Source organism: Polyodon spathula, chromosome 51 (genome assembly GCF_017654505.1).
Source record: "Polyodon spathula isolate WHYD16114869_AA chromosome 51, ASM1765450v1, whole genome shotgun sequence".
Lineage (NCBI taxonomy): Eukaryota > Metazoa > Chordata > Actinopteri > Acipenseriformes > Polyodontidae > Polyodon > Polyodon spathula.
Genome location: NC_054584.1, coordinates 1,391,670 through 1,403,543, shown reverse-complemented (window position 1 = coordinate 1,403,543; position 11,874 = coordinate 1,391,670). Strand labels below are relative to the sequence as shown.

Here is an 11,874-nt window from a genome sequence, read left to right as displayed (position 1 = left end):
TGGCATTTTTGTGATTTGCAGTTAGCTACATCTGTTAATGTGTTGTCACAATCAGACTATACAGTTTCCTAGAATCGCGAGTACTAATGCACTGACTGGTCTAGCGAAGGCAGACCTTTCCAAGGTGTTGCAACAAACACAGTGTTGTGGCATTTAGAAGCGCGATGCTAACAGGTCGCTGTGCGCTTACTGGACTACACTTCCGGACAGACAACATTTTCCATATCGCTTTACAAAACGCAGAAACACATAAGCGAGTGCAAGTCAAAGCAGGTAAGCCACAAAACAGCAGAGCAGCTGGCAGCCTGCACGTACCGGGAGCTTTTACTCCACGTACAAAACAAAACAACAAAGGAAAACAGCCCGTGACGTCTCAGTTTGGATTAAGCAAACATAAGTGCAAGAAAGATATTTATTTCCTCCCCGGTACCGCTAGAAAAAACGTGCACTAAATTAAATTATTTTCTAAATACATTTAAACAGTGCTGTTGATTTCATCTTTACTAACAGTTTGAAAACTAGATCGATCGATCGATCGATAAGAACATAAGAAAGTTTACAAACGAGAGGAGGCCATTCGGCCCATCTTGCTCGTTTGGTTGTTAGTAGCTTATTGATCCCAGAATCTCATCAAGCAGCTTCTTGAAGGATCCCAGGGTGTCAGCTTCAACAACATTACTGGAGAGTTGATTCCAGACCCTCACGATTCTCTGATAGATAGACAGATAGATAGATAGATAGATGTATTAAGGTAAATTTACCCCAGAAAATACGATATTTGTTTTATAGTGTGTACTGGCACAAAGGGCTCTATTCTCACTTGGTTTACGCACCCTTTACACGCTGGAAGAAGAACGTAACCCAAGTTAGAATAGGGCCCAAAGAGAATACATTAAACTAAACTAAACCATTATATCTCATTGCAATTACCTTTGCTTGCTATTGTTCCAGTGAACTACAGCAAAGTGTATCCACATCGCAACGAGAGCTCCAAGAATGAAGACATATCGCCAGACCGAATAAAGAAAGCAATCTGGATCTGAAACTCAACCAAAAAGGAGAAAAAAAAACAATTAAAGGTAACGTTTCTATTCCAATGCAGTACACTTCGTGGAAAAGTTGGGTACAGTTTGTCGCTTTCGTTTAGCTATCCTGCGTGTTAGTGGTATTGATATTTAATATTAGTAACCTGCACTGTACGCTGAAGTTAAAAATAAACACATGACAGTAATACTTAATACTTAATACAATAATACCGTACTGAAGTGAGAAAAGGAATCTATCAAAGCGACTGCAATTAAACCCTTCTTGCATTATATCAATCAGAATATACCTTGATGGGCTATATCTATATGATACTGTTGTTTCATGAATATATTTAAGGATAAATAAAAAGCAATTGATCGGAGAAAATGTTCAGGTTTCTACCTCTCTCACCGGTCTTGCTCACGCTTTTGCTCATATTCCGCCCGCTCTCTGTTTCCACTACACACGTGCACACGGTCCCGCTGCTCCAGACCGCGCCCGGAATGGTGATTTCATTCCTGATAAAGTCCGGAGTGGAGTCGCTGGAATTTCCGGTCCCGGAGTCGGTTAGTTCGTGTTCGATGACCCAATAGACCCGAGCCTGCTCGGGTACCCCGAACACCAGACACACTAAAGTAGCGGCGCCACTGGACTGGACTGCGCCCTCTGAAGGGGTGAGGATTTCAATATAAGCGCGGTCATCGGAGCCTTCTGTATTGGAAACAATAAGAGCGATGTAAATATATGGAACATTAAGAACAACACGATGGATTCTTTTTTGCGCATAGCACACAGTACTTTGTATTAACGCGATGTGCATCACAGAACCAATAATCACGTTTAGCATTTTCATACGAAACCCATTCTATAGAACCGTGGGCAGCTCAGTATATCAGAATTGTGTTTTGAACCTAAATAAAACATTGGCTATAGATGTACAGTTGTGTAGGTGAGTTAAACATATCGAAAATAGTTAGAATTGGTCAACTTCACTGTTTTCAGACAGCAGATGGGAAAACGAAGCAATGTAACCGAAACCGACTACATGTCTCCAAATTTACAGGAAACCATATTGCAAACTGGCAAATTTACACGCAGTTAAAATAGACTGTTACGCGTTTTATAAAGAATGCATCAAAGTTGCATTCAAGCTTAAACCCGGTGTCCGAAATTGAGAGTTGATACAACATGTACTCCCGTCTTACCTCTAAATCACAAAATTACCACACTGCCCTAAGCGAAAACATTATTCCATCAAAATAGGACATTATTTCAGAAACCATCATCGCTATTCAATACCTTCTTACTTACCTCGTACTACTAGCGTGGATCCATTGCCCGTGTACATGAGTGAGCTCTTAATAAAAGCGCAATAGTATGTCGCGGAATCGTTCACCTGCGCGTTGTTGAGGTTCAGGGAACAGGATGTCTCGATTTCGTTGCCTACGAAGCTGCCACCGGGTCTGACACTTTGATAAGTTTCCAGGGTCGGTCTGCTCTTGGACCGCAGTTTGATCCAGATGACACTGAAGCACTTTGCAGCCGAGAAGTCTCTGATATCGCAGGTCAAGTTTACGCTGCTCCCGACCTCGGCTCTGACTAAGGGCGGGTATTGGAACAGCCCCGCATCTCCAACTGAAACGAGAAAAAAATGAAAACCAAGAGACTACTGTTCATATTTATAATAATAATAATAATAATAATAATTGAAGGAGTTTATTTTTGTTTCCCAAACAGAAATAACCTGGCCAACCCAAACATATTTAAAAAAATAATTTGACATAAAAATAGAAACTTTATAAATTAATTTTTTAAAAATGAATAAATACAAAAAGTGTAAATCTGTCACCATTTAATAGATTTTTTTAATATATAATAATAATAATAATAATAATAATAATAATAATAATAATAAATAATGTAGACAGTTGTATATTTTGATTAAACAATATATTGATATGATATTCTGTATAAATTGTACAGCGCCGTACAAAAATAATCATATAAAAATTGAAAAACAAAAAAACAAACTTTGCCTGTAAATAATAATACTATACAAATTACAAGTGTAATATAAATCTGAACCTCCCAGTTGTTGTGCAATGTTAGAATATAAACAGTAAAGCCACGCTACCTTGGAGCGTGTAGAATAGCAGAATGAGCAGCATGGCGCGTTTCCCTGCAAGGCTGAGGAGAATGCTATGTGTGTTATCCGCACTGCAGACAGTATCAGTGAACAGGGCAAAGAGAGGGGGCTGCAATACACAAGCCAGGAAGTGTCCATATTGTACAGAGTTCCCGCTGCAAGGTGGCTCAGTATCGCAAGATTACATCTTTATACACAGTTAGTTATGGCTATACAAATACATACAACAGAAACATGTATTCCTACATCAATATTCAAACGAGTGACTTTTAATTCCAATATTCTAAAACTCCGCCTGACTCACCTCGGTTTCAAAGCCGTTTCTTTTTTTGTAAAAGGTCAAATCAATCGGTGACATTTTTCTTTGAAGAAAGTCTGTAAACAGACTTGATTTGCTGTGCGTCTGAAATCAAACCACTGGAACTGAAAATCTGGGGAAATTGTCTTGCAAATTAGCGATTGTCTGATTGAATTGATGACTTCAATAGGCCACCCGTGCAATTCATTTCAAACAGTAAAGAGAAAAGGAACACAGAGCCGCACACGATAAAACGCAGGAGACTTTTTAGAAGCTGTTTAAGACGCCCGATTAAAACACGAAGCGGTCTGACATTTTCAAGCACGGGTGCCTATTGTTTTTACATCAATATATTATATATATATATATATATATATATATATATATATATATATATATATATATATATATATATATATATATATATATATAATATTCTTCGTGGCTCTTTAAAATTTCCCTGGTTATCGGCTCCTTTAACTAGAAAGGTCGGACAGCTCTTCTTTAAAGAATATAGACCAGTCTGGAAGAAGGACGCCAGATATGTTTTATGGAATAATGTTATCACTAGGATATATACCAGAAATTCAGTTAGAAAAAATAAACGTTTAACATCAATCAATCAATCAATCTTTGTTTTATATAGCGCCTTTCATAGTGGACCACCATCACAAAGCGCTTTACAAGATAACGAGGAGCAATGCGTAATACACTAAACACAGTGAAATACAGTGCATAGCACATTAAATACGAACAGTAAAAAACAATGCAAATACATTAGATACAGTGCATTCAATACAAACACGATTTAAACGTTGTTCAGTGTAAACGCATCGCTCCTTTATTTTGCTAGTGCTTTTGTGCGGGTGAAAAATAAGTTCTTAAACGCTGAAGAAATGTCTAAAATCTGTTGCATGAGAGGATGCTTCATTCCTTGGCATTTTTGTGATTTGCAGTTAGCTACATCTGTTAATGTGTTGTCACAATCAGACTATACAGTTTCCTAGAATCGCGAGTACTAATGCACTGACTGGTCTAGCGAAGGCAGACCTTTCCAAGGTGTTGCAACAAACACAGTGTTGTGGCATTTAGAAGCGCGATGCTAACAGGTCGCTGTGCGCTTACTGGACTACACTTCCGGACAGACAACATTTTCCATATCGCTTTACAAAACGCAGAAACACATAAGCGAGTGCAAGTCAAAGCAGGTAAGCCACAAAACAGCAGAGCAGCTGGCAGCCTGCACGTACCGGGAGCTTTTACTCCACGTACAAAACAAAACAACAAAGGAAAACAGCCCGTGACGTCTCAGTTTGGATTAAGCAAACATAAGTGCAAGAAAGATATTTATTTCCTCCCCGGTACCGCTAGAAAAAACGTGCACTAAATTAAATTATTTTCTAAATACATTTAAACAGTGCTGTTGATTTCATCTTTACTAACAGTTTGAAAACTAGATCGATCGATCGATCGATAAGAACATAAGAAAGTTACAAACGAGGAGGCCATTCGGCCCATCTTGCTCGTTTGGTTGTTAGTAGCTTATTGATCCCAGAATCTCATCAAGCAGCTTCTTGAAGGATCCCAGAGTGTCAGCTTCAACAACATTACTGGAGAGTTGATTTCAGACCCTCACGATTCTCTGATAGATAGACAGATAGATAGATAGATAGATGTATTAAGGTAAATTTACCCCAGAAAATACGATATTTGTTTTATAGCGTGTACTGGCACAAAGGGCTCTATTCTCACTTGGTTTACGCACCCTTTACACGCTGGAAGAAGAACGTAACCCAAGTTAGAATAGGGCCCAAAGAGAATACATTAAACTAAACTAAACCATTATATCTCATTGCAATTACCTTTGCTTGCTATTGTTCCAGTGAACTACAGCAAAGTGTATCCACATCGCAACGAGAGCTCCAAGAATGAAGACATATCGCCAGACCGAATAAAGAAAGCAATCTGGATCTGAAACTCAGCCAAAAAGGAGAAAAAAAAAACAATTAAAGGTAACGTTTCTATTCCAATGCAGTACACTTCGTGGAAAAGTTGGGTACAGTTTGTCGCTTTCGTTTAGCTATCCTGCGTGTTAGTGGTATTGATATTTAATATTAGTAACCTGCACTGTACGCTGAAGTTAAAAATAAACACATGACAGTAATACTTAATACTTAATACAATAATACCGTACTGAAGTGAGAAAAGGAATCTATCAAAGCGACTGCAATTAAACCCTTCTTGCATTATATCAATCAGAATATACCTTGATGCGCTATATCTATATGATGCTGTTGTTTCATGAATATATTTAAGGTTAAATAAAAAGCAATTGATCGGAGAAAATGTTCAGGTTTCTACCTCTCTCACCGGTCTTGCTCACGCTTTTGCTCATATTCCGCCCGCTCTCTGTTTCCACTACACACGTGCACACGGTCCCGCTGCTCCAGACCGCGCCCGGAATGGTGATCTCATTCCTGATAAAGTCCGGAGTGGATTCACTGGAATTTCCGGTCCCGAAGTCGGTTAGTTCGTGTTCGATGATCCAGTAGACCCGAGCCTGCTCGGGTACCCCGAACACCAGACACACTAAAGTAGCGGCGCCGCTGGACTGGACTGCGCCCTCTGAAGGGGTGATGATTTCAATATAAACGCGGTCATCGGAGCCTTCTGTATTGGAAACAATAAGAGCGATGTAAATATATAGAACATTAAGAACGACATGCTGGATAATAATGTATTGTAGTATATAGTGTCAGGTCAGAAAAATAATGCCCACAAAAAAAAAATCTATAGCATGGTTTTGTTTAGGGAATTATTTAAGTAACCTATAACACGCTGCAAACCATTTGGATTGTATTAGATTTTAGAGAGATGCATGATTTCTAGTTGAAACCCAGCCCAGTGTTCAATACTGACACAGTGGATACACACGATGCATGTACTCCCCATGTTAGCCTTCAAACCGCTGCAACATTGCACCTCTATCCTTAAAGCAAAAACATTATTCCATCAAAACAGGACATTATTTCAGAAACCCCCATCGCTATTCAATACCTTCTTACTTACCTTGTACTACTAGTGTGGATCCATTGCCCGTGTACATGATTGGGCTCTTAATAAAAGCGCAATAGCACGTCGCGGAATCGTTCACCTGCGCGTTGTTGAGGTTCAGGGAACAGGATTTCTCGATTTCGTTGCCTACGAAGCTGTCACCGGGTCTGACACTGATAAGTTTCCAGGGTCGGTCTGCTCTTGGACCGCAGTTTGAACCAGATGACACTGAAGCACTTTCCATTCATGTCCTCGATATCGCAGGTCAAGTATACGCTGCTCCCGACCTCGGCTCTGATTAAGGGCGGGTATTGGAACAGCCCCGCATCTCCAACTGAAACGAGAAAAAATAGAAAATGTAATACTGTTTATATTTCTAAGAACCCTAATCTAAAAATGAATAATAATAATATTTGCAAGAGTTTATTTTTGTATTGTAAACAGTAATATCATGGCCAAACAAAATATGTTAAGAATTGACCTTGTAAATGAAAAATATAATAATTTGACATAACAATATAAACTTTTTTTTTTGTTAATGAGTGAATACAAAACGTCTCCTATTGTTTTTATTATATATATTATTATTATTATTATTTTATTATTATAATAAATAATATTATAATAAATATATAATAATAATTATATTATATACCAACATCTTAGAACACTTTAGCATAAGACATGTTTAACATGTCGCGGCAAGTTTTTATGTAATATATCCAATTAACTTTGTATAAATTAATAATAATAATAATAATAAATAATAATAATAATAATAATAATAATAATAATAATAATAATAATAATAATAATAATAATAATAATACAAGTGTAAATCTGAACCCCCCAGTTGTTGTGCAATGTTAGAATATAAACAGTAAAGCCACCCTACCTTGGAGCGTGTAGAATAGCAGAATGAGCAGCATGGCGCGTTTCCCTGCAAGGCTGAGGAGAATGCTATGTGTGTTATCCGCACTGCAGACAGTATCAGTGAACAGGGCAAAGAGAGGGGGCTGCAATACACAAGCCAGGAAGTGTCCATATTGTACAGAGTTCCCGCTGCAAGGTGGTTCAGTAGTACTACCCACACGATACATTACACACGGTATATATGTGCTGTTTAAGAACTCCCTGATCATCCTTTAATCAGAAAGGCCGATCACACAGCAGCGTGCAAATTTATTAGAACACCCCATTGCTTCTGTAGTTTGATTTGTTGTGCATATGAAATCAAACAACTGGAACTGAAAATCTGGGGAAATGGTCAAAATAGGCAAATGAGTGATTGTTTAATTTAATGGATGGCTTTAATAGACCACAAATGCAATTTAAAAACATAGAAGGAGAAAAGGAGCACAGAGCCACAAATGATCAAATGCATGATACTTTTTAGAAGTATGCCTAATTAAAATGTGTTTTTTCTCGGGGTTTTTCTCACCGCATAGCTACTGTGCCTGAATCAATGTGCTTGAGCACTCTGGGGCAGTGGAGGCGCTGTCAATAAAATATTTATTAAAAAGTCAATATATGAAATATATAGTGAGAATCGTGGGAAGTGTGTTTATTAGTTCCAGCTCTTGCTAAAAAAATACATTTAGGGTATTTTTTTTATTTTTAAGTGTGGATTTGCTGAATAAGTTGCTTTGTCAGTTTTAATATTATTGCTCTGTTCTTTACTGTAGCGAAGTCTGGTCCTATCAATGCTTTCCTGCCTCTTCCCAGCATGCATCTTTCCATACCCCGATTTCTGAGTCATCCACGTTTCGCACCCGTAAGTTAGCACTGGCAGCACGCATTGGTCGAAGTCTTTCCTCTTGAGGCATAAGAGTAGTTTTCCTTTCTGAACCATGCTTAATCTTCCAAAGGCAGTCCAGCCCATTTCTGCTTTTCTGTTGATTTCGAATTAGTGTTTACTTTTACTGTTTTGGTGTGTATGTTAAACTGCTAATTCACAACGATGTTCTAGGTTTTTCCTTTCTGTATCATTAGTATTATTATAGAATAATGTGCTATTGTAGTTTAAACCTTTGTCGTTGAGGGTGTTGTGTGTGTTCTTCGTAATTCCTTGATCTTATAAAGGTCATTTGAATAAAAAAATGAGATTATTTAATAGATAACTCATTTATTTAGTGGGTAATATAATATGGCAATGGTCATATAGTATTCATTCAGGTTCATTGACGCACTGAAATTTAAACTAATCAAATTCTTCGATTGTTTACATTGATTATCAAACCAACTAACGTGATTCTCCCCACAAACACCAGGGCATGCGTTTGGGCCATACTAAAACTCTCTCGCCAAGCATATGAGTGTTCAAAAGGAGTTGGAACGCCTCCTCCCCAAGCATAAGCACCCACCCCCTAAACCAGATAACTTGACTAATTGCAAGAGCTGTGACATAGGCTGCTGTGTGCTGTACTGTATAAAACATCGCATTCAATGTATAGACGCGAGACCTGCCTGTCTGCTGATGAAATTCTTATCTATTGGGTCACGTGGATGTTTGTGTTGCATAGCTAGCTGCTCTGCATTTTAGATGTTGGTTTACACCCTTTCCCGGAATCGTCATTGCTAATACATTGACCGGTGTAGCGAAGACAGGCCTTTTGAAGTTATTGAAACAAATATTGTTGTGGTATTTAGAAGCGAGAGGCCATAGATCTCTTCTGTCAGTAAACATCCGGACAAAACGGACACCATTTTCCACATCACTTTAAAAAACGCAGAACCATATTTGCGAGTACAGGGCAAAGGAAGTAAGCCGCCAAACATCAGAGAAACTATCAGCCTGCGTGTACTGGCTGTGTGAAATAGATTATTTATAATATGCAGAAAGACAAACAGCCCATGACGTTTCAGTTTGGAGTCAGTAAACAGAAGTGCAAGAAAGGCATTCATTTTTTCCCGGTACTGCTAGAAAAAAAAATACAAAGTTATTGATTTTGAAAAGACATTTAAACCCTGATAAGGCTGACTATTGCCTCTGTAAATAAGCAATCTGTTTTTCGTTCATGAAGCTGAGCACAGTTATACAGTATTGTACATATATTTCAGAATGCATCTACAGAGGAGCTTGAGAAATACATGCAAAGCCAAGAAAAATAATCACCTCGCATTATTGCCTGCATTGCAAACAACACGTTACAAGCAGTCATATAGCGAGGGACGCTATTTCAGTCATTCCTCAGGCAAACGCCGTTACAGCTTTACTGGGAGCGCACACTGCCAGCGCTGTCAAACTCCGTTCCACGAGGTTGGCAGGCTCTTCTGGCTTTCCTTCCACCCGAGTTACTTAATTGGTCTAATTATTTTAATAATTGGACACATTTCTCTCCAGGCCTCAAAATGTTATCTACCTTGAACCACGTGCATTTTTGAAATTATCAACTATAAAAGACCTTGACAGACTATTACAATTTGTTCAATTGAACGAATGATTAAATCAGTTAAGTTAGCTGACAGCTGAAGTTGGAATGAAAGACCCCGTGGCCCTCAGAGACTGGAGTCTGACACGCCTGCGCTATGCGTTTCGCTCAGGGTTTGCTCCCAGGTGGATTCCTGCAGCATTATATACTGACAAACACATATTCTTTCTAATTCCAGGCAAAAGCATTTAACCAACTACTGTAAAATGCAATTTTGAGAGGTTTAAGAATCGTGCTAGATACAGCAAATCTACAGCTTTGATAAAGTGCATCATTATAAAGATTTGTTCCATGTTTTTAACAGTGACATTCATGAGGATAGAATGATTTGCATTGGGTATTTGCTGCGTTGAAGTATATATGGGCGGTGTTGCTATTTGCATATCAAATTATTCAGTGCTGCGAGGGACAGTGCAGTTACACAGAAGTGTGTGCCACATGGCACAGGTGTTTCTAATAATCTGTCCACTCCAGGTCTTCATTTCCGTCGCCTACCCGCCTCGAGCTGCAAACTGGCGTACTGAACGTCATCCTCTACCTACCAAAAATAAGTGTATTTTGTTTTGTTGCTGTACTTTTTATACAGTGTCAATTCATATAGGATTGATTGACATATGACAGGAATGTATAGGTCTCTTTAAAAAAGCCGTGTGAGATTATCATGAATTAATGTTACTTCACTGCAATTCAATAGGAAAAAAACATATTTTAGTTGAGATGGAATTACATTTTAATACCAAGTGTATGTAAGTGTCTGTGTATATGTCTATATGTAATTAGATCTAATGATAAAATGGCATAATAATAATAATAATAATAATAATAATAATAATAATAATAATAATAATAATAATAATAATAATAATAAATACTGTACCGCTGATCTTATTTTTGGTCTGGCGTGTCTTCCACTAGAACCCGTGTTTTCACGTTTCCCTGTGGAAAAAAAAAACATAGTTTTAAACATAATTTAAATTTTGAAATAAAAAGCCGATTAGCAGGTGTGTAAAACCAAGAATTTTTGTGGTTTGTTTGGAATACCTGACGTGTGTTTGTCTGACGCCCCTCCTTTAACGCGAATCTCGGAATACGTCGATCTGTGGGTTCAAAATGACACTCACCATGGTACCGTATTATAAATGCTATCCGAAAGGTCTCTCAGAAAAGTGAATGTGAACAATATGAACTCTGGCTTCAGTATTCACGCTGCCTGAACAGTTAAAACACATGAATGCGTAAAACATTTATCAATCCATTAGCATTCAGTCCGTTTAAAAAAGAACGAAATAAAGTATAGAGAGCACCGAGTACTTAGTTTTACTTCGTGATAAATGTGTTATAATTCGTGATGATATAAGATTACAATAAATAAACAGACACATAATTAAGGTCCCTATTCTCACTTGGTTTACGCACTATTTGCGCCCTTATTCCAGCGCGTAAATAGCGCATAAACCTTCTATCAGCTACTTCACATTAGTCGGTGTAGGCTAATTATAACTAATAAAGCAATATTTCAATATATACGAACCGTTCATTTGCCAAATACGCATCTGTTTGGAACAAAAAAAAAAACACAAAGAAAACATGTATTTATTTATAAATCTGTCGTGGTTTTGCTCTATTTAGAATAGCTTGCTAATAATAAATCTGAAAAGGTTACCTGTTTGATTCCGTCTTCGATAGCATATTACCAGTATAATTAACAAAGCAATGAGAAGACATGAAGCTGCCGCCAGGGACCCGTAGAGGAAGAGTGGACACGCACCGCTCCCTGTAACGCAGTTAAACAGAGGGGTAAAGAGACTCGCGTACCGCTACTGTACACTGCTTCAGCACAACAGCGCTGCTCACACGAGGGATCAATTAGGAGGCGCAAGAAGATGCGGCGCCTTCAGAATTGGGATCATTATCAAGCT

At 38.2% G+C, this 11,874-nt stretch overlaps 2 protein-coding genes and 1 long non-coding RNA gene across 3 annotated transcripts; all 3 read right to left on the bottom strand.

Moving 5' to 3' along the window:
- Positions 1 to 836: 836 nt before the first annotated feature.
- On the bottom strand, positions 837 to 3,617 carry LOC121306940. The gene is made up of 5 exons (XM_041238966.1): positions 3,161 to 3,617; positions 2,338 to 2,661; positions 1,429 to 1,737; positions 931 to 1,039; positions 837 to 843 (listed from the first exon to the last, which is right to left on the bottom strand). Exons 1-5 carry the CDS (start codon positions 3,192 to 3,194, stop codon positions 837 to 839), a joined length of 783 nt encoding a protein of 260 aa, XP_041094900.1. The 5' UTR covers positions 3,195 to 3,617.
- Positions 3,618 to 5,238: 1,621 nt separating this feature from the next.
- LOC121306939 lies at positions 5,239 to 6,841 on the bottom strand. Its single transcript, XM_041238965.1, has 4 exons — positions 6,540 to 6,841; positions 5,832 to 6,140; positions 5,333 to 5,441; positions 5,239 to 5,245 (listed from the first exon to the last, which is right to left on the bottom strand). The coding sequence occupies exons 1-4, from the start codon at positions 6,766 to 6,768 to the stop codon at positions 5,239 to 5,241; spliced, it is 654 nt and encodes a 217-aa protein (XP_041094899.1). The 5' UTR covers positions 6,769 to 6,841.
- Positions 6,842 to 10,298: 3,457 nt separating this feature from the next.
- Positions 10,299 to 11,785, bottom strand: LOC121306909. The gene is made up of 5 exons (XR_005948251.1): positions 11,619 to 11,785; positions 11,487 to 11,508; positions 10,997 to 11,052; positions 10,833 to 10,891; positions 10,299 to 10,493 (listed from the first exon to the last, which is right to left on the bottom strand). It is a non-coding gene; the product is annotated as an uncharacterized LOC121306909 (long non-coding RNA).
- Between the last annotated feature and the right edge of the window lie 89 nt (positions 11,786 to 11,874).